This window comes from Tachyglossus aculeatus, chromosome 18 (genome assembly GCF_015852505.1).
Source record: "Tachyglossus aculeatus isolate mTacAcu1 chromosome 18, mTacAcu1.pri, whole genome shotgun sequence".
In the NCBI taxonomy this organism is placed as follows: Eukaryota; Metazoa; Chordata; class Mammalia; order Monotremata; family Tachyglossidae; genus Tachyglossus; species Tachyglossus aculeatus.
Genome location: NC_052083.1, coordinates 27,500,618 through 27,524,319, shown reverse-complemented (window position 1 = coordinate 27,524,319; position 23,702 = coordinate 27,500,618). Strand labels below are relative to the sequence as shown.

The 23,702-nt window shown below is 43.1% G+C and overlaps 1 protein-coding gene across 1 annotated transcript; it reads left to right on the top strand.

Annotated features, from left to right (window-relative positions):
- The first annotated feature begins 16,072 nt into the window (after window positions 1–16,072).
- Window positions 16,073–23,146, top strand: DYNLT3 (dynein light chain Tctex-type 3). The gene is made up of 5 exons (XM_038760444.1): window positions 16,073–16,139; window positions 18,653–18,694; window positions 19,599–19,722; window positions 20,601–20,678; window positions 21,171–23,146. Exons 1-5 carry the CDS (start codon window positions 16,110–16,112, stop codon window positions 21,245–21,247), a joined length of 351 nt encoding a protein of 116 aa, XP_038616372.1. The 5' UTR covers window positions 16,073–16,109; the 3' UTR covers window positions 21,248–23,146.
- Window positions 23,147–23,702: the final 556 nt, after the last annotated feature.

The window sequence follows — 23,702 nt, the reverse complement described above, 5'->3', positions numbered from 1 at the left end:
TCTCCTCCTCCGCCGGTCCTGCTGCTGCTGCTCGGGACCTCAGCGCAACGCAACACACTGCACCGCAACACACCCCACCCCACCCCACACCTGGCCCCGCCTCTAGCTGGCAGCCACCGCACGGCTGGCACCCCGCCAAAACTGCCACCTTCCCCCCAGATCTCACTTACACTTCAGACCCCAATCTCACCCCTTCCTAAGGATGATGATGATGCCATTTGTGACTGACTGACTTACTATGGGCTAGGCACTGTACTAAGCGCTGGGGGGGCCCGAGCAAATCAAGTTGGATCCTGTCCCACGTGGGGCTCACGGGCTCAGTCCCCATTTTACAGATGATGACACCGAGGCCCAGAGAAGTCAAGTGATTCACCCCGGGTCACACAGCAGACAAGTGCAAGGACTAGCACGACAAGTTGGGGGGAGGGGGAGGCATTCCCAGCTCCAAAATCCTCACCAAGACCCCCCCTCCCCAGCCTGAAAGCCTGATGGAAGCAGAAAGGTGGGGGCTTTGAAAATCAGAAGCCCCTCATTTTCTCTCCATTTAGCCCCCTGGCTAGCTCCAACCTCAGAGTCGGTCAGTCCTATTTATTGAGCGCTTTCTGTGTGCAGAGCACTGTACTAAAGGCATGAGAATCAATCAATTGTATTTATTGAGTGCTTACTGTGTGCAGAGCACTGTACTAAGCGCTTGGGAAGTACAAGTTGGCAACATATAGAGACAGGCCCTACCCAACAGTGGGCTCACAGTCTAAAAGGGGGAGACAGAACAAAACCAAACATACTAACAAAATAAAATAAATAGAATAGATATGTACAAGTAAAATAAATAGAGTAATAAGTATGTACAAACATATATACATATATACAGGTGCTGTGGGGAAGGGAAGGAGGTAAGATGGGGGGATGGAGAGGGGGACGAGGGGGAGAGGAAGGAAGGGGCTCAGTCTGGGAAGGCCTCTTGGAGGAGGTGAGCTCTCAGTAGGGCCTTGAAGGGAGGAAGAGAGCTAGCTTGGCGGATGGGCAGAGGGAGGGCATTCCAGGACTGGGGGAAAGCACCTTATAACAATATATCACGGACCCACTCCTTGCCCACAGGGAATTTACAGTCTAGATGGGGGGACAGATATGAAAAAGTTACAGATATGTTCCAAATCTCTCAGCAGAGCCCCAACAGTAGGTGAATAAGTAGTCACAGCTGGGAAAGTGACAAGAAGCCAAATTAAATGAAATGTATTTCCAACAGGTGAGTATCATGATAACGTTCCTTCTCAGCTGTTCTTATTTAATCCTTAACTGATACTTACTGAATTCAGGCTTCCCCTTTTCTCCCTGGGGTTTCAAACTCTTGTTGATCTCATTTTACCTCCAATTTACCTGCTTATAACAGAATATATTATATAGTCATAATATAATATATACATAATATAATAGCAGTGTCAAGCACTGTTCGAAGTACTGGGGTAGATACAAGGTAATCAGGTTGGATGCAGTCCCTGTTCCACACATAGGTTTCAGGGTCTTAATTCCCATTTTACAGATGAAGTAACTGAGGCACTGAGAACTCAAGTAACTTGCCCAAGGTCACACAGAAGACAAGTGGAGGAGCTGAAATTAGAATCTTAATGTCTGCCTATTTATTATACATATTATACATTGTACATATTTACTGTTCTATTTATTTTAATATGTTTTGTTTTGTTGTCTGTCTCCCCCTTCTAGACTGTGAGCCCGTTGTTGGGTAGGAACCGTCTCTATATGTTGCCAACTTGTACTTCCCAAGTGCTTAGTACAGTGCTCTGCACACAGTAAGCGCTCAATAAATACGATTGAATGTATGAATGAATGAATTATTAATGTCTATCTCCCCCTCTAGACTGTAAGTTCAGCATGGCTCAGGGGAAAGAGCACAGGCTTTTGAGTCAGAGATCATGGGTTCAAATCTCGGCCCCACCAATTGTCTGCTGTATGACTTTGGACAAGTCACTTCACTTCTCTGTGCCTCAGTTACCTCATCTTTAAAATGGGGATTAAGACTGTGAGCCCCCGTGGGACAACCGGATCACCTTGTAACCTCCCCAGCATTTAGAACAGTGCTTTGCACATAGCAAGTGCTTAATAAATGCCATTATTATTATTATAATAATAATAAGCTCATTGTGGGCAGGGAATGTGTCAGTTTATTGTTATATTGTATGTTCCCAAGTGCTTAGTACAGTGCTCTGCATAGAGTAAGTGCTCAATAAATATGATTGAATTTATTAGTTTATTAGTAATTACTTTTCAGTAGTAGCTGCTAGACCATAAACTCACTGTAGGCAGTGAACATGTTTATCAACTTCTTTTAATTGCATTTTTTAACACTATGATGATGATGGTATTTGTTAAGTGATTACTATGTGCCAAGCACTGTTCTATGTGACAGGCATGGTTCTAAGCACTGGGATTGATAATCAGATTGGACAGTGCCTGGCACATAGTAAGTGATTAACAAATACTATTAGAAAAATAATAATAATCATGGTATTTGTTAAACGCTTGCTATGTGCCAGGCACTGTACTATGCGCTGGATTGATCGATTAGAAAACCCCCCCACAAATTCCTCTTCCCTGTCTTCCTTGCCTCTGGCAATTCTTCTGAGAGAACAGTCCCGAATGATACAGTGGTGGGTCAGGAGGGTGGGAGGGTTTTCAGAGAAGCTGTTTTCTAGAATTTTCAAGAAAGACAGTGTGGGGAACAGTTTACAGGTTAGCCGTTTCATCCTTAAATCTCCTCCTTCTCTCTGGAGGGACAGTGTGAGACACCCCCCCCCCCCCCCCACACACACACACACACCTCACATAAATTGGGAATCATGGCAGTTTGTGAGTTTGTGTACTCTGATAGGCTTCTGTGACACCCACCTGTCACTAAGGAAGATTTAAGCTGAACGTGCATTTCATGTATTAATGGAGTCCATTTTCGAAAGACAGAATGTTTGAATGACTTGGCATTGTTAATTTAAGATAGCTACATGTCATCTATCAAATTAATAATGCCATGTCATATCACAGCATATATAACACATGTATATACAAACACATATAGACATATACAGGTGTGTACATATATATATATATATGATATTACTGATGGTCAAATTTACCTCTGAGCATATGCAACTGAATTTCAATCACAGTCCTGGCAACATCAGCCACACACAAAAAAACTGCCCCTTGTTTTATTTTTGTTGTTGTTTTTATGGTATTTGATAAGCATTTACTATGTGTCAGGCGCTGGTCTAAGCGCTGGGGTAGATACAAGGTAATCAGGTTGGTGACACAGTCCATGTCCCACATGGGGTTCAGTCATAATCCCCATTTTACAGATGAGGTAACTGAGGCACAGAGAAATCAAGTGACTTGCCCAAGGCCATACAGCAGACAAGTGGCAGAGCCAGGATGAGAGTCCTTCTGACTCCCAGGCCAGTGCTCTATTCATTAGGCCATGCTGCTCCTCCTTGTTATAATAATAATAATTGTAACATTTGTTATGCGCTTACTATGTGTCAGGCACTGTACTAAGCACTGGGGAAGATACAAGATAATCAGGTCCCACGGGAGCTCACAGTCTAAGTAGCAGGGAGAACAGGGGCTGAATCCCCATTTTGCAGATGAGGCAACTGAGGCACAGAGAAGTCAAGTGGCTTGCCCCGTTGTGTTGCCATGTTTAATGTTTGCAGCATCTGCTTGTGCATAGCATAGTTCGAAGCAAAGAAGCACTTTCAATTCAAAATATGCAGCTTTAAATGTCGGAATTAAGCCTGAAGGGTTTGTTAAAGGAAGTCTTTAGGTTGCGATAATGTTCTCAGAAATGGATATTCAGTTGATTTGTGCTCATTTAGATGCTGCTTGTGTCTGTGCAATCATTTTTCTATTGAAAGAACTGAGAGACAACACATAAACGGCCAAATTCAGATGCAGAAAATTACACTTTTCAGACCATACCACAGATGAAAATCTTACTGCATACATACCATCGCCCTCTAGGTTCCAAGAAGTCCTGACCAGCATTACTGTTGTATTCGTGATGACTGTTTTACTCCACCTATGTCGAAGGTTATTTCTCCATTTACCACTTTATATATTTCTGAGTCCGTCACTGGGGGATACTTGTTCACTTTCATGGTTGGTCTGACATCTTTGCCCAAAATGAGCTACTAGTACAGCACCAAATGGCCCATGGGAATACTGGTTCTAATCCCGGCTCTGACACTTGTCTGCTGCGAGACCTTGGGCAAGTCACTTCACTTCTCTTTGCCTCAGTTCCCTCATCTGTAAAATGGGGAGTGAGACTGTAAGGCCCACATGGGACAGGGACTGTGTCTAACTCAATTTGCTTGTATTCACCCCAGTGCTTAGTACGGTACCTTTCACATGGTAAAGGCTTAAGAAGTAGTAGTAGTAGTAGTAGTAGTAGTAGTAGTAGTAGTAGTAGCAGTGGTGGTGGTGGTGGTGGTGGTGGTGGTTGTGGTAGTAGTAGTAGTAGCAGCAGCAGTAGTAGTAGTAGTAGTAGTAGTAGATGTAACAAGGGCTTCATCCCCATGATTCCTGTGAGAATGAGCCTGTCGGTTTCTAGCATTAATCCCATGTGGGACAGGGACCATGTCCTACCTGACTGGATCTAACTCCAGCGTTTAAAACAGTGCTTGCTAAGGAGTAAGCGCTTAACAAATACCACAGTCATTCCTGTTGTTATGCTTTTAGAATCTTTCTTTCTCCTCATCGTGGCAACCATAAGAGCTGATGTCTTGACAACTGTAGCACTGAACATCTATTCAGCCACATCACTGGGTATTTTCTAATCCCTCCAGGCAAAGAATATCCAGCAGCTGGAACATTATGTAAGCATTCAATTTCTTTCCAGCTCAATGCTTTTGTTTTGCTCTTAAATATTTACCTCCAGTATGTATGTAATATACTGCAGAAATGCAGATTCTCTACAGTCATTTAAAATGTTTCTGGAGTAAGATGTCCCCCATTTCTCCCCTTATTGATGCGGAAAACAAGTCAGTGAAAACCTGGAGGCTAAAAATTTACGCAGAAAGAGGAGAGGAACATCGATCCTTTCCTTGTATCTTTGGGATGCTACAAACTGTGTAACGTTCAGGGTGTAACGTTCAGCACATTGTCCTGCACAGAGTAGGGACTTAGTTCATTCATTCAATTGTATTTATTGTGCACTTACTGTGTGCAGACTGTAGTATGAGTTTGGAAAGTACAATTCAGCAATAAAGAGAGACTATCCCTGCCCACACTGGACTTTACTGTTCATATACATACTGATACCTCCCATGAGTGGTCTCTAGATAAAGTATAGGACTTCTGGGTGGTTTGGTGAAATTCTTTCTATTTTTTTTTACAATGCTACCTGTTAAGCACTTACTGTGTGCCAGGCACTTATTCAGAGCTGGGGTGGATAAAAGCAAATCAGATTGGACACAATTCCTGTCCTACATGGGGCTCCCAGCCTTAAGCCCCATTTTGCAGATGAGGGAACTGAGGCATGGAGAAGTAAAGTGACTTGCTCAAGGTCACACAGCAGACAAGTGGCAGAGCTGGGATTAGAACATAGGTCCTTCTGACTCCCAAGCCCATGCTCTATCCATTAGGTCATGCTGCTTCTTGTACAATACAAAAGCATTAGTAGATGCATTCCTGGTCTTGCATCACCCCCAAATTTAATCTAATGAAGGAGAGAAGAGGAAGAACTGTACTAAAACGGATGGGTTTGGAGTTTTGGATTTTACGGAACATAGCCCAGGACAATATTTGGAAGGTTATGGTCTGGGCATGCCATGCTGGCTCCTCTTGTTGCAGATTTATTTAGAAGATGACTGTCTTTGAAAGCACAGCTCTTATATGCCAGGCACTGTGTTAAGCACTGGGGCAGAAACGGGTTAATCAATTGGACCCAATCCATGTCCCACACGGAGCTCACTGTCTTAATCCCCATTTTATAGATGAGGTAACTGAGGCACAGAGAAGTAAAGTGATTTACCCAAGGTCACACAGCAGATACGGGGTGGAGCTGGGATTAGAACTCATATCCGTGCTCTTTCTATTAGGACATACTGCTTCCCATGATCTTCTCGTATGCCATCGTACTTCAAGTCACTTTACTTCTCTGGACCTCAGTTACCTCATCTGTAAAATGGGAATTAAGGGTGTGAGCCCCATGTGCAAAAGGGACTATGTCTAACCTGATTAACTTTTACGTACTCCAGCCTTTAGAACAGTGCTTAACACATAGTAAGTGCTTAACAAGTACCATAATAATAATAATTATTATTAGCAGCATGGCTCAGTGGAAAGAGCCCGGGCTTTGGAATCAGGGGTCATGGGTTCGAATCCCGACTGCCACATGTCTGCTGTGTGACCTTGGGCAAGTCACTTAACTTCTCTGAGCCTCAGTTACCTCATCTGTAAAATGGGGATTAAGATTGTGAGCCCCACGTGGGACAACCTGATCACCTTGTATCCCCACCAGCGCTTAGAACAGTGCTCTGCACATAGTAAGCGCTTAACAAATGCCATCATCATTATTATTATTATTATTAGGAAGCAACATAGCCTAGTGGTTATGAGCCCGGGCCTAGGAGTCGGAAGGATGTGGGTTCTAATCCCAGCTTCGCCACTTGTCTTCTGTGTGACCTTGGGCAAATTACTTCACTTCTCTGGGCCTCAGTTACCTCATCTGGAAAATGGGGATTAAGACTGTGAGCCCCTTGTGGGACAGGGATTGTGTCCAACCTGATGATATTGTATCTACCCCGGGGTGCCACTTGTCTGCTGTGTGACCTCGGGCAAGTCACTTCACTTCTCTATGCTGCAGTTCCCTCCTGTGTAAAATGGGTGTTAAAGCTGTGAGCCCCGTGGGGGACATGGACTATATCCAACGTGATTCACTTGCATCTACTCCAGTGCTTAGTACAGTGCCTGACACATAATGAGTGCTTAACAAACACCATAAAAAGAGAAAATCAGATAGTCGGCTGGTGAAGTGCAGATTTCTGAGCTGGACATTCTCAGGTGGCGAAATAGAGTTGCGCCGAGGCCTAATGGATAGAGCACAGACCTGGGAATCAGAAGGATCTGGGTTCTAAACCTGACCTGCCACCTGTCTGCTGTGTGACCTTGGGCAAGTCACTTCACTTCTCTGGGCTTCAGTTACCTCATCTGTAAAATGGGGATAGGGACTGAGCCCAATCTAATTAGCTTGGGTCAACCCCAGCACTTAGTCTTTGAGGCCTGCTGACTGATTTTTATTCCATCTTTCAAGGTCCTCTGCCCAAGGTCAGTACTTGTTTTCATGGTTGAGGAGAGACTTAATATGAATTTAAAATCAAAGGTTCATTTTATTTCTTTACATCCAACCTACTTTCAGTGCACTAAAGCATAAATCCGTTTGGTAATCATTAAATAGGCACTTAGAAAACAAAATCTGATCAACCAAGACGCATAATGAAAAATGAATTGAGAATGGTACAATTCAATTAAAAAATAAGGACTTCCAATTTCTTCTCCTCCTTCTCCCCAGGAAAGGTTCACAAACTGAAATGGGTGAGCTCAGAAAAAATGATTCATCTAATTTATATCTCTCAACTTTGACCTTTAAATGGCAAACTTTTAATAGTTCATTTCTCTGCATGGATGTCACTTTTTTTTTTTTTTGGTTGAACTTGTCCTTTGCTAACTGGATTTTATTTTACCTGTTAAATCACTGAATACATTTCCTTTCCAAAAATGATCTATGTCCACTGGTATTTTAACTCTATGTAATATCTAACATACCCCAGTAGATAAAGCCTTGGCACATAGTAAGCTCTTAAAAAATACCACAATTATTATTATTATTATTATATTCTATTAAATTATTTGCTCATATCCCATCTTAACAACTCTGCTGACCTACAGATATAATTTCAAATAGTCAACTCAAATAATCAATGGTATTTACAGAGCACTTACTATGTGCTAAGCGCTTTACAAACCAGAGGACAAGCTTTCAGTCTGGGTCATTTTTTTTTTCTTTTTTGTTTTATGGTATTTGTTAAGCATTTACTATACACCAGGAACTGCATTAAACTCTGACGTAGATACAAGTTGGGACAAATCACTGAAATTTTCTGTGCTGCACTTTCCTCACCTGTAAAATGGGGGTTCAATACCTTTTTTCTCTCCCCCTTTAAACTGTGAACCCAGGGTGAGACAGGGGCTTTGTCTAATTTGATTTTCTTTTATCTACCGAGGTGCTTAGAACAGTGTTTCACATGTAATAATAATAATAATAATAATAATGGCATTTATTGAGCGCTTACTATGTGCAAAGCACTGTTCTAAGCGCTGGGGAGGTTACAAGGTGATCAGGTTGTCCCACAGGGGGCTCACAGTCTTAATCCCCATTTTACAGATGAGGGAACTGAGGCACAGAGAAGTTAAGTGACTTGCCCACAGTCACACAGCTGACAAGTGGCGGAGCCGGGATTTGAACCCATGACCTCTGACTCCCAAGCCCGGGCTCTTTCTATTGAGCCACGCTGATCCCCTAAGTGCCTACATGTAGTAGGCACTTAACATTTGCCATAGTTATTTTTATTAGTGGTGGAGGGAAACCACAATGGAGATGCCAAAGAGCTGCTAGGGAGGTGGTGGGGGTTGAGGGGGAGAGGGAAGGAGAGGTTCAGTCTGAGTCAAGAAAAGAAAAATAAACTTAAAGTCTCATGTGTGAGGCAAATCACGCAGAAGTGTGAAATATCTGTGCAAGTGACAGATAATTACAGACATCTCTCTGACTTACCTTTTCCCCCTTAAGGCCCTGTTCCCTATTGAACCCTATCAACCGATACAAAAATGAAAAAACAACACCAACTCCAATGTAGAAGGCTGTAGTAATAATAATAATAATTGTGGTATTTAATAATGATGGCATTTATTAAGCACTTACTATGTGCAAAGCACTGTTCTAAGTGCTGGGGAGGTTACAAGGTGATCAGGTTGTCCCACAGGGGGCTCACAATCTTAATCCCCATTTTACAGATGAGGTAACTGAGGCACAGAGAAGTTAAGTGACTTGCCCAAAACCACAGCTGACAGGTGGCAGAGCTGGAATTTGAACACATGACCTCTGACTCTAAAGCCCGTGCTCTTTACACTGAGCCACGCTGTTTCTCTACTGGGCCACGCTGCTAAGCACTTACTATGTGCCAGGCACCGTACTAAGCGCTGGGGCGGATGCAAGCAAATCAGGTTGGACACAGTCCCTGTCCTGGGTGGGGCTCATAGTCTTAATCCCCATTTTACAGATGAGGGAACTGAGGCACAGAAAAGTAAAGTGACTTGCCCAAGGTCACACAGCAGACAACTGACAAAGCCAGGATTAGAACCCATGACCTTCTGACTCCCAGGCCCGTGCTCTATCCACTAAGCCATGCAGCTTTCTCATGTTCCTGTGTTTTTCCTGTCCCAGCTTTCCCTCTCTTTCTTGCTTATCTTCCTAAATCCATATCTCCCAAACCCGAGCTCTTTTTGCTATGCCATGCTGCTTCACGAGGAGCTTACGGTCTATTGGGGCAGACAGACATTAAAGTAAATTTGGGCTGTGTGCCTAGGTGCTGTGGAGTGGAAAGTGGGGTGAATATCTAGGGCTTAAAGAGGACAGATCCAGGTGCAAGAGTGATGCAGAAGGAAGAGGGACTAACGGAAATAAAGGCTGAGTAGGGAAGGCCTCTTTGGAGGAGATGGGATTTTAAAAAGGCTTTGAAGGTGGGGAGAGCGATGGGTGAAGCCAAACAATTCATCTGGTATCGCAATCCCCTCTGAATCAGAAAGGGATTACACTCTTCTACAAGGCCTCCCTCTAGTGTAGCAAAGCCACAAGCAGCAGCCCTGTCAGATATTTTCAAACCCCATGAGACAAACTAACAAAGAAGCTGTTCTTCCTCAGGCTGGAAAGGAGAATTTTTGAAATTTTGCACTATTTAAAAGATCATAATTTGAGGATCTAGACGTGTATTAATTATTTAAATCTTTTTTAGGGTATTTGTTAAGCACTGACTAGTCATTCAGTTGTATTTATTGAGTGCTTACTGTGTACTAAGCGCTTGGGAGAGTACAATACAATGATAAGCAGATGTGCCAGGCACTCTATGAAGTGCCGGGGTAGATACAAGCTAATTGGGTTGGACACAGTCTATGTCCGACGTGGGGCTCACAGTCCTAATCCCCATTTTACAGATGAGGGAACTAAGGCACAGAGAAGTGAAGTGATTTGCCCAAGGTCACAAAGCAGACAAGAGGCAGAGCCGGGAATAGAACCCAGGCCCTTCTGACTCCCAGGCCTGTGCTCTAGCCACTAGAACATGCTGCTTTCCTATTCCCAGCCCACAGCGAGCATACGGTCTAGATGAGGAGACAGGCATTAATACCTTCTAAGAGATGGAGAAGCACCTAAAACCACCCTCTGTATGTGATTGTGATGGTGGTAGGGATTGAATACCCCATCGTAAATAATGCTTAGCCCGGTCACAAAATCCTCACTCGATCCACAAATACAATTAAAAAAAAAATCAGACAGTACTTTTTTATGGTATTTGTTAAGTGCTCACTAGGCTTGTTGGGGGCAAGGGTCATGTCTACCAACTCTGTTTTATTGTTTATATTGTACTCTGCCAAGTGCTTAGTACAGTGCTCTTCATACAGTGTAAGTGCTCAATAAATAAGATTGATTAATTGATTGATGTGTCAAACACTGTTCAAAGTGCTGGGGTAGATACCAGCTTATTAGATTGGACACAGTCCCTGTCCCAAATGGGACTCACATGCTAAGTAGGAGGGAGACTAGGAGAACTGAGGCACAGAAAAGTTAAGTGACTTGACTATGGATGCACAGCCAGCATTTGGCAGAATGAGGATTAGAATCCAGATCCTCTGATTCCCAGACCCATGCTCTTTCCATTAGGCCCTGCTGATTCTCTCATCTTGTTCCACATGGGGCTCATAAGTGGGAGGGAAACTGGGTAATAAATCCCCATTTAACTGATCAGGAAATAGAGATACAGAAAAGTTAAGTGACTTACCCAAGGCCACACAGCAGGCGTTTAGCAGAGTCAGCATCAGAACCCAGATCTCCTGCCTCTCAGATCCACACTCTATCCATTAGGCCACACTGGTATATCTAGGATTTAGGACTGAGTCTTCATTCCCATCTTTGTATGTAATTAGCTATGGGATCCGCAGAAGTGGTGAAACCTAGAGCAAAGGTTAGGTAACTGTTACTGCTAATTAAACTCCCTAAAACTGGGTGAGAGAACACCCTCAGCCCCACAGCACTCATGGACAAATTGATAGATTATTTATTTATATTAATATTCATTCAATCGTATTTATTGAGAGCTGTGTGCACAGCACTATACTATGTGCTTGGAATGTACAATTTGGCAACAGAAAGAGACAATCCCTACCCAACAATGGGCTTACAGTCTAGAAGGGAGAGACAGACAACAAAACAAAACAAGTAGACGGGCATCAACAGCATGAGAAGCAGCGTGGCTCAATGGAAAGAGCATGGGCTCTGGAGTCAGAGGTCATGGGTTCAAATCTCGGCTCTGCCAATTGTCAGCTGTGTAACTTTGGGCAAGTCACTTAACTTCTTTGCAACTCAGTTACCTCATCTGTAAAATGGGGATTGACTGCGAGCCCCCCGTGGGACAACCTGATCACCTTGTAACCTCCCCGGCGCTTAGAACAGTGCTTTGCACACAGTAAGTGCTTAATAAATGCCATCATCATCAAAATAGATAAATATAATTATAGATATATACATATTATTAATAAATAAAACAATAAATATGTACAAATATACACAAGTGCTGTGGGGCGGGGAGCAGAGGGAGGGAGTCGGGGCAATAGGGAGGGAGAGCAGAGGAAAAGGCAGGGGCTCAATCTGGGAAGGCCTCCTGGCCTCCCCCTCTAGACTTTAAACTCATCATGGGCAGGGAACATGTCTACCAACCCTGTTGCACTTTACTGTCCCAAGCACTTAGTACAGTGCTCCGCACACTGCAACTACTCAATATATACCAGGTTGGCTCCGCCACTTGTCTGCTGTGTGACCTTGGGCAAGTCACTTCACTTCTCTGTGCCTCAGTTACCTCATCTTTAAAATGGGGATTAAGACTGAGTTCCACGTGGGAAAATCTGATTACCTCGTATCTACCCTAGCGCTTAGAACAGTGCTTGGTACATAGTAAGTGCTTAATAAACACCATTATTATTACTGATTGATTGATTTAAAAAATTAATACAATGAACTATATGAACAAAGATTTCCAGTTTGCAAACCAATCAATCAATACAGTAGATTAGCTGAGGAAGCATGGTCTGATGGCATCATTGTGAAGAGCGAAATGTAGTAATAATAATAATAATAATGATGGTATTTGTTGTGTTTACTGTGCGTCAAGCACTGTTCTAAGGGCTGGCAAGCTAATTAGGTTGGACACAAGACAGTCTTCATCCCCATTTTATAGCTGAAGTAGCTGAGGCATAGAGAAGTGAAGTGACTTACCCAAGGTCACCCAGCAGACAAGTGGCAGAGCTGGGATTAGAACCCAGGTCCCTCTGACCCCCAGGTCTGGGTTCCGTTATGCAACTTCATGCGGCTCATCAGTTGTCACCAACCGGTGGTGACACACACATGTAAAACCACGTCACGGGCACAGTTCAGCTGTAGAACCTGCCAACAGAGCAGCTCCCATGCCACATATTGGCAAATATAAACCCAGGTGGCAAGGGTACTAACGGTGAAATGAGAGGAGGGTATCTTCAAGGGAGCAGGTAGCACAGCATTGGGAATGGCAGGCAGGCACGGAAAGTAGAAAACTACAGGTCTTTAGTCCTATTCAAAAATTCTTATTTCTTTCAGCTGCGCTTTGAAATTTCCAGTTCTGTTTGAGGTGAATCAGCCTAAGGAGACCACTCCTAAAATGGAAGAAAAAATAATATCTTTGCTTCTGCAGCTGGAAAACCTTGGGGAAAATGGTCCCATTATCCCCATGGAGTTGGCCCTCTGCACTATGAGCACTTTGCAACTTGGCCTAGTGGAAAGAGCACAGGCCCGGAAGTCAGAGGATTTGTATTCTAATCCCAACTCTGCCACTTGCCTGCTGTGTGACCTTCAGCAAATCGCTTAACTTCTCTGTGCCTCAATCGCCTCACCTGTAAAACTAAGTACCTGTTTCTCTCACTTCCTTAGACTGCAGGCCCCAAATGGAACAGAGACTGTACCTGCCCTGATTATCTTGTATCTACCTCAATACTTAGTATACTGCTTAGCACATAAGCACTTAACATAGCATTAATGTTAAATTACTGAAATATTGGAAAAATGTATAAACGTACTTTTAGCAATCCATTGGTTTGGGTGCATATTACATGAGAGTTAAATCTACTCACTGTGCCGCTTTTTCAGTTAATCATATTTATGGAGTGCTTACTGTGTGAAGAGCAGTGTACTAAGTGCTTGGGAGAGTACAATATAACAGACCCATTCCCTGCCCATAACAAGCTTACAGTCTAGAGGGGGAGGCAGACATTAATATAAATAAATAAATGACAGATTTGTTCATAAGAACTGTGGGGCTGGGAGAGGGGATGAATAAAGGGAGCAAGTAAGGGCGAGCAGAAGGGAGTAGAAGAAGAGGAAGGGGGGCTTAGTCAGGGAAGGCCTCTTGGAGGAGATGGGCCTTCAATAAGGGTTTGAAGCAGGGGAGAGTCATTGACTGTCTGATTTGAGGAGGAAGGGCATTCCAGCCAAGAGGCAGGACGTGGGTGAGAGGTCGGCAGTGAGACAGGCGAGATGGAGGCACAGTGAGAAGGTTAGCACCAGAGGATACTTTCATACATACCTTCTCTTTACTTTTTTATCTTTTTCACAGTCTATTTCAGAACCAGTCTTCTAAGCTTAAAAAGCAAATTCCTTGAGGTCAGGGATGACATTCATTCATTCATTCAATCGTATTTACTGAGCACTTACTGTGTGCAGAGCACTGTACTAAGTGCTTGTGAAGTACAAGTTGGCAACATATAGAGACGGTCCCTACCCAACAGCGGGCTCACAGTCTAGAAGGGGGAGACAGACAACAAAACAAAACATATTAAAATAAAATAGAATAGTAAGTATGTACAAGTAAAATAGAGTAGTATATCTGTACAAACATATATACAGGTGCTGTGGGGAGGGGAAGGAGGTAGGGCTGGGGGGATGGGGAGGAGGAGAGGAAAAAGGGAGTTCAGTCTGGGAAGGCCTCCTGGAGGACATGAGCTCTCAGTAGGGCTTTGAAGGGAGGAAGAGAGCTAGCTTGGTGGATGTGTGGAGGGAGGGCATTCCGGGCCAGGGGAAGGACGTGGGCTGGGGGTCGACGGCAGGACAGGCGAGAACGAGGCACAGTGAGGAGGTTAGCGGCAGAGGAGTGGAGGGTGCGGCCTGGGCTGTAGAAGGAAAGAAGGGAGGTGAGGTAGTAGGGGGCGAGGTGATGGACACCCTTGAAGCCAAGGGTGAGGAGTGAGAAGTAGTGACATCTACTAGCTCATTTGAAGTCTCCCCCAAGCACTTAGTACAGTGCTCTGTACTTCATGATTAATCAATACTATCGCTTGAGCAGTCAGAAGGACCTGGGTTCTAATCCCTGTACTGCCACTTATCTGCTGTGTGATCTTGGAAAAGTCACTTCACTTTAGAGAAGCAATGTGGCTTAGCAGAAAGAGCCCAGGCTTGGGAATCAGAGAACCAGGGTTCTAATCCCGGCTCTGCCACTTGTCTGCTGTGTGACTTTGGGCAAATCACTTCACTTCTCTGTGCTTCAGTTTCCTCTTCTGTAAAATGGGGATTAAGACTGAGCCCCACATGGGACAACCTTGTATCCCCCCAGTGCTTAGAACAGTACTTGGCACCTAGTAAGCGCTTAACAAATGCTATTATTGTTATTATTCTTTGGGCCTCAGTTACCTCATCTGTAAAAAAATGGGGATTGAGACTGTGAGCACCATGCGGAACAGGGCCTGTGTCCAACCTATATCTACCTCACCACTTAGAACAGGGCTTGGCACCTAGTAAGCGCTTAATACCAAAATTAGTATCATTCTCTGGGTTTTAGTTAACTCATCTGTAAAATGGGGATTAAGACTGTGAGTCCCATGCGGGACAGAGACTGAGTCCAACCTGTATCTACCTCAGTGCTTAGAACAGTGCTTGGCACGTAGTAAGCGCTTAACAAATACCAAAATTAGTATTATTCTCTGGGTCTGTTACCTCATCTGTAAAATGGGGATTAGGACTGTGAGTCCCGTGCGGGACAGAGATTGTGTCCAATCTGTATCTACCCCAGCGCTTAGAACAGTGCTTGGCAAGTAACAAACACTTAAATACCAAAATTAGTATTGTTCTCTGGGCCTCAGTTACCTCATCTGTAAAATGGGGATTAAGACTGTGAGTCCCGTGCGGGACAGGGACTGTGTCCAACCTGCATCTACCTCAGCGCTTAGAAAAGGGCTTGGCACCTAGTAAGCGCTTAATAAATACCATTATTCAGCGTGCCTCAATGGAAAGAGCACGGGCTGTGGAGTCAGAGGTCATGGGTTCAAATCCCGACTCCGCCAATTGTCAGCTGTGTGACTTTGGGCAAGTCACATCTCTGAGCCTCAGTTTCCTCATCTGTAAAATGGGGATGAAGACTGAGTCCCCCGTGGGACAACTTAAATTACCTTGTATCCCCTCTCCCAGAGCTTAGAACACTTCTTGGTACATAGTAGGCGCTTAACAAATACCAACATTATTATTATTTTTTTTATTTCATCAGGGTGGGATATTGAACCTCGGGTCGAAAGGCAGATTTCCAGCGAGTCTGCCGGCCGCCCGGCAGGGGGCGCTCCCGCCCGGTGCGGAGGCCGCAGTGCGCCTGCGCAGAGCTCTCCTCCCTGAGGAGGGAGAGGGCTGGCCGAGCTGGACCAGGTGACCAATGAGCGGCCTCCCTGGAGCCCCGCCCCCAGGAAGGAGAGCAGCAGCTCCCGACATGGAGGAGTATCAGCCCCACGGTGACGAGGTATCGGTTCTCCGCGGGGGCCGCACACGCTCTTCTTCCCGCCGGTGATCCCCTCTGCGGGGGCCGGACCCCCTTCTCCTCCCTTCCCGGGGGGTCCCGCCGCGCGCATGCGCCGCGGAGGAGGCTCGCGCCCCGAGGGCGCGAGGCGGGGAGCGGGCGGGCGCGATGGCGTCACGGGCGGGCGCGATGACGTCACGCCGCGGCGTCCTTCCCGGTGGGGATCCTGTCCGGCGGCCATTACTGTCAGCCGGCCCGGCATTGTCGTGGGAGGTGGGAAACCGCCGCCAATCCCCCTCGGAAGGGCGGGTGGGCGGCGGTTTTCGGGTCCCCGTCCCGTTTGTCCCCGACGAGCCCCTCCCTTCCGGGCCGAACCCACGAGTAGGGAAGGACCTGAGGCCGCCGTCACTTCCGGCGTGACGTCACCAGGGGAGGGAACAAGGTTATAGGCTCCTCAGCCAGTCATTCATTCATGCCATTAGTCATTCATTCATTCCGCCAATAATAATAATAATTATAATAATAATAATAATAATGATGACATTTGTTAAGCGCTTCCTATGTGCAAAGCACTGTTCTAAGCGCTGGAGAGGTTACAAGGTGATCAGGTTGTCCCACAGGGGGCTCCCAGTCTTAGTCCCCATTTTACAGATGAGGTAACTGAGGCACGGAGAAGTTAAGTGACTTGCCCAAAGTCACACAGCTGATAATTGGCAGAGCCGGGATTTGAACCCATGACCTCTGACTCAAAAGCCCGTGCTCTTTCCACTGAGCCACGCTGCTTCTCTATTCATTGTCAGTCAATCATTCGTTCATTCCGTCATTCATTCATTACCTCATTCCGTCCCTCATTCCGTCATTCATTTATTCTCTCATTCATCCATTCGTTCATTCATTCAATCGTATTTATTGAGTGCTTACTGTGTGCAGAGCCACTGTACTAAGCGCTTGGGAAGTAAGAGAAGCAGCGTGGCTCAATGGAAAGAGCACGGGCTGTGGAGTCAGAGGTCATGGGTTCAAATCCCGGCTCCGCCAATTGTCAGCTGTGTGACCTTGGGCAAGTCACTCAGTAATAATAATAATGGCATTTGTTAAGCGCTTACTATGTGCAAAGCACTGTTCTAAGCACTGGGGAGGTTACAAGGTGATCAGGTTGTCCCACGGGGGGCTCACAGTCTTAATCCTCATTTTACAGATGAGGTAACTGAGGCCCAGAGAAGTTAAGTGACTTGCCCAAAGTCACACAGCTGGCAATTTGAACCCATGACCTCTGACTCCAAAGCCCATGCTCTTTCCACTGAGCCACGCCACTCAACTACTCTGTGCCTCAGTTACCTCATCTGTTAAATGGGGATGAAGACTGTGAGCCCCCCGGGGGACAACCTGATCACCTTGTAACCTCCCCAGCGCTTAGAACAGTGCTTTGCACACAGTAAGCGCTTAATAAATGCTATTATTATTAATTATTATTATTATTGCAATTCATCAACAGAGACAATCCCTACCCACAATGGGCTTACAATCTAGAACCTTGATAAACTTCCAGGATGGGATCTTGACAAACATCCTCACCAGACCATAAGCGTCTTAAGGCCAGAGACCTTGTCCACTTAATCCAAGGTACTCTCCTATATGCTTACTACAGTGCTCTGCACACATCATTCATACCCTCAGTCATTCATTCAATGCCTCAGACATTCAATTATTTATAGTTAATAAGAGCCCGTCGTTGGGTAGGGATTGTCTATCTGTCGCCGAATTGTACTTTCCAAGCGCTTAGTACAGTGCTCGGCCCACAGTAAACGTTCAATACATGGGATTGAATGAAATGAATGAATAATAATAATAATAATGATGGTATGTGCCAAGCACTGTTCTAAGCACTGGGGTTAGGTACAAGGTGATCACGTGGGTCTCACAGTCTCCATCCCCATTTTACAGATGAGGGAACCGAGGCAGTGAAAAGTGACTTGCCCAGAGTCACACAGCTGATAATAATAATAATGATGGTATTTGTTAAACACTTAACTATGTGCCAGACACTGTACTAAGCACTGGGGTGGATCCAAGCAAATCGGGTTGGACACAGTCCCTGTCCCATGTGGGGTCACGGTCTCAATCCTCCTTTAACAGACGAGGTCACTGAGACCCAGAGAAGTGAAATGACTTGCCCAAGGCCACACAGCAGACAAGTGGCGGAGTGGGATTAGAATCCACAACCTCTGACTCCCAAACCCGTGTTCTTGCCACTGCATTTGCTGTGTGTAGAACACTATACTAAAACACTTGGGAGAATCTGATACAACAATAAACAGACTTTCCACTAGGCCACACTGCTTCTCTTCGTTCTGTGGATTAATATGCGGCTATTTCGCTTCCCAAGCCCTCATCTTCCAGCACTTCCTCACCTAAGCTAATAAGAGAAAGGGAAGTGCTAAAAATATTGAAAAGAATTTAGAAATTAATCACCAAATTATGTATTTATTTACCTTTATCATCAATTGTTTTCTTTTTAGATTGGCTTCAATGCCGATGAAGCACATAATATAGTGAAAGAGGTAGGTTATATGTTTTGTTTGCTATTTACAAGCTGCATTTTCTTGAATTCACAAATGGCTTATTTTGAACTTTTTTCACAGAGAGGGAAAAACTTGAATTAGCTCCTTCTCTAGACTGTAAACTTGGTGTGGGCAGGGGAACATATCTACCAACTCTGTTGTAACAGTAATGAGAATTATGGTATATGTTAACCACTTACTATGTGTTAAGCACTGTTCTAAGCTCTGGGGTAGATACAAGTTAATCAGGTTGGACACAGTCCCTGTCCAACAGAGGGCTCAGAGTTTATCATACTCTCCCAAATACCTAGTATAGTGGTATTTATTGAGAGCTTACTGTGTGCAGAGCACTATACTAGGTATTTGGAAGAGTATGATAAACTGTGTTTTCCGTAAGCCGTCAATGGCCAACTCAAACACTATTTTTATTATATATGTCAAATGCTGCAAGATTTGTTTTGGAGGAAATTAGGTACTTTTTTAGGATGAGAAAGCATACTGCCATATTCTAACGTTGACTTTGTTGACATTAAAAAGCTTGCAAGGTTTTTCTTCTCAAAGCCACTCACACTACATGGGCCTTCTCACAGTCCACAGCGAGGCCTCCCAGCCAAGGGAAAACTCAGAGCAGGGAGCATGTCCATCACCTCTCTTGTTTTATAATCTCCCAAACTCTTAGTACAGTGTTCTGCCTAGAGTAAGTGCTCAATAAATAGCATTGATTGATTGATTAAAGAAAATATATATAAAATTTGAATTAGCAGACAGGTCCTCCTGATTTAACATATAAAAATAAAAAAATGCTTTGTAATGGAAATGGTTATGTTGAGCAAATACGTGATATTTGAATTAAGCAAATTTAACTTGCCTTCTTTAGCCTCAGTGTTTTTTCTTGTATTTTTAGTGCGTAGATGCTATCTTGGGTGGCGTAGATTATAATCAAAATAATGTCAACCAGTGGACTGCAACAATAGTGGAACAATCATTAAAACATTTGGTAAAGTTAGGGAAAACTTATAAATACATTGGTAAGTTACCATATCTATATTCACATTTTTCTCTGTGTAACTTTATTTTTCAGGTGATCAGTGCTTAGTATCAATGCTTCATCAGAATAGTTTTAGAACCTCTGTATCCCTGCTGATTGATGCTTTATATTTATATATCCATAGTTTATTTTAATGTCTGTCTTCCCCTCTAGACTGAAAGCTCCTTGAGGGCAGCGATCATTTCTACCAAGTGTGGCATGTTGTACTTTACCAAGCACCTTGTACAGTGCTCTGCACACAGTGAGCACTCATTAAATACCATTGATTGATGTTGTTTCCTAGAGAATCCTCCCTGAAAATGCCATCTTTTTGGATGACGGTTGAATATCTACCAATTCCCACTTAGTCCCACCTTCCATATTCTGTCTCCTTTTTCCTTTCCTCCACCACTTCTTGCTACTTCAAAGCACTTCTTCTTCATTTCCCCTAGAAATATTTCATTTGAAACCTCAACTGAGGCATCAACATGAGGAGTGATCTGCCTGTGGCATATGATGAAAATATGATGCTACTACATTTATTTCTGGGAGCTGGAGCCTAGGCAACACTATTTACATACACACACACAATAATGAACATATGCACACACTCTCTGTCTCTCACACACACACACATACATTTAATTACCCCATTTCTATTATCCACTGACAGAATTTGGTAATTTTGAAGCTGGCTTAGGTCCAAAATGAAAGAGTAGTATATGAGTTCAAAAAGTTTTTTTTTTATGACATTTATTAAGCGCTTAGTATGTGCCACTAAGCTGTAGGGTAGATACAGGCTGTGTCCAGTGTTTTACATGCTATATTCTGATTTCCCTGTGGCATTTATGAGGTTGCTGTATATGTACTGTTTTTCAGTTACCTGTGCAGTGATGCAGAAGAGTGGATCTGGTCTTCACACAGCCAGCTCCTGTTTTTGGGATACCACTTCTGATGGTAAGAGCTCTCCCATGAAATTAAGCAGAATAAGAGGGATAACAGAACCAAATTGAGAAACCCATTCAGCACTGTAGTTGTTTTCTGGGTTCCTAAAATATCCTGTGAGTCCAGGGTTACAGGAAAAAATATGACTTTAACCAAACCTGCCTTCATAAATTCATTGCACACACATAACTAAAGATTTTAGTTATCTTTAGTTACCAAACTCAGTCATATTTATTGAGCACTTACTTTGTGCAGAGCACCATACTAAGTGCTTGGGAGAATACAGCGTAACAGAGTTAGTAGACACATTCTCCCAAAATCCGTGATTGGTAAAAGAGACTCTTTCCCTACCCAAACCTGCCTTCATCAATTAATTGCACACATGTAACAAAAGTGGTTTTTTTTTAAAAAAAAAATCAACATCATGATTGGTAATAAAATGGTATTTTTCATATTATGGCTGTTTCTTAACTTTTTTTTGGCGGGGGTGGGTGTCTTTTTTAGGAACTTGTACCGTGAGATGGGAGAATCGGACCATGAATTGCATTGTTAATGTTTTTGCCATCGCTATTGTCCTGTAACTAGCTGGAAACACTGGTTGCATCAAAACCTTGAATGTTAGAAATGATCATGTAGTCTTGAAAAAATATTGCTGGTATTATTTAATTATTTTGCTAATGCACTTACGGAGAAGATGTGCAATTTTCTTCAAAGCATTCAAAAAAATAGGGAACGTGCAAGTATAGTGGAGCTCAGTAAGTTGGCAACCAAATCTCATACACTACACAGCAGTCTTTAATAAACATTTTGGAGTCACATGTAAAATTAAAGTGCGGGACCTGATTTTTGCATCAGCCTTTATTTACTATATGGTTTCAAGGAGATCGAAGAAGATGTTTCAGATTGTAAAATTTGTACTCAACACAGGAAGGTATGAGGAATACAGACAGGCCCAGGAACACCAAAAAGACTGTAGAAACTAACTAATGCAATCTACACAGTGCCTCTTTTTTTCACCTGGTTAAATATATAGATAGATAGATAGATACTGGAAGATCTTTTATTACTTTGAAATTTGGATATAGCTTTAAAAAAGCTATTTGTAGAAGAGATTCATTTAGTCTATGCATTTGCTATCGAGGATTATTAAAATGACAATGAATTTCATGTTTATATTTTCTGAATATCGTTTTGGAACGCTGCTTTAATTTTAAAATCCCCAAATTCGCAGCTGAGCAGTTTGTCAAAATCCACTCTTCAACTGAACAAAACACGTTTTGGTATGCATACAGACTGACTCAGTGGCTAGACTTCTTTATCTTTCAAGTCATCCACTTTCTGATCATACTTCTGGTGCTATGCTATGAACATATGTTTATTTTCTGTTCTTTGAATTCGTATGTATTTGGCCCAGTTTAAGGCTTGTAATTCAACCGCTTTCTTCTGTGGGGGAAAAGTCAAATCCCAGCAGCTGTATTGAGTAATCTCTGTTCGGAGAGGACTCTGTTTAGTCAGTGATCATAAGAACTATTTAATGTAAAACTAGGAAGGGCAGCAAAGTACATATGGATTTATATAAGAAAACTGAGGTGCCTAACATCAGTCATAAAAGGCCTTATTCTTAGTGTAATTGCACTATATACTAATGTTTTATGGTCTCTGTTATAAGAATTGCTACTATTTGTAAATACTTTCCATTTGGACTTAAAGGGTATGGAATAAGCTAAAAACATAATTTATACTTTTGTTAATCAGTCATTCAATCAGTGGTATATATTGAGCACTTGCTGTGTGCAGAGCACTGCGCAAAGTGCTTGGAAGAGTACCATACTGTACAGTAGGTAGACACATTCCCTGCCCTCAAGGAGTTTACAATTAGCAAATTATCAAATAACTCAGGGCCTTTGAAATGTTGAAAAATACGTTAGTATTAAAAATTTATTTTAATTTGCTGGGCTTCTTAAGCATAGAGATAAAATTAGAAAATTGTCAATGCAAAAAGTCATTGTCTAAAAGTCTGAATTTATGTAGTGGAACGCCAGTATGTGACATTTGTCTGAGAAATATTTAGCATTAGTATTATGAACATGAACAAAGGGATATCTTTTGATTAAGCCATATCTGTATACCGCTTTAGTTGTTTTTTTAATCGATATGCTAAATTAAGAGTTTAAGAAAAAATGACATAAAAGATAAAATTTTAAAGCCAAGGATTGTCAAAAACTTCTTATGGGATCTACTTAGTAACAACCGTTAGTTATCAGTTAATCTGAATTCCGTTTTTGGTTTGGTTTCTGTAATAGGGCCCCCCCACCCCACCCCCGCAATATCTATGTAACTAAAGTCACTGGAATGCTCCAATAGAGGACCGGTTACGGTTACCTAAAATTAAAATATAAAAAAATACTGAAATCGTTTGTCTTAGAAATTGCTTAATATTCCAGTCCTAGCAGAAATAAAGATTGTTTGCTTTAACCACACCTTTGCTGTCTCTAAGTGATTATTTAATATTGCAGGCCTCAGAAACTCCCAGTTGTACTTGTCTGAGGACAGAAAGTAACAGAAGAACTCACTTTTGAGTTGGTGGCAGCAGCTTTGAGTCTGTGGCACCATTTCTACACTGACAGTCATTCTGGAGACCTCACTATTAATCGAGTCCCCACAGCCCTTTTGTACATATCTGTAATTTTATTTATTTATATCCATGTCCGTCTCCCTCTCTAGACTGTAAGCTTGTTGTAGCCAAGAAATATGTCTGTTTTATTGTTATATTGTACTCTTCCATGCGCTTAGTACAGTGCTCAGCACACAGTAAGCACTCAATAAATATGATTGAGTGCTTACTGTGTGGAGAGTACTGTACTAAGCACTTGGAAGAGTACAATATAGCAGAAACATTCACTGCCCAAAACAAGATGGAGAGACAGACATTAATACGAATAAGTAATTTATAATATCCGATTTACAGATATACCCGTAAGTGCTGTAGTGTACTTTCCCAAGCACTTCGTATGGTGCTGTGCACACAGTAAGTGC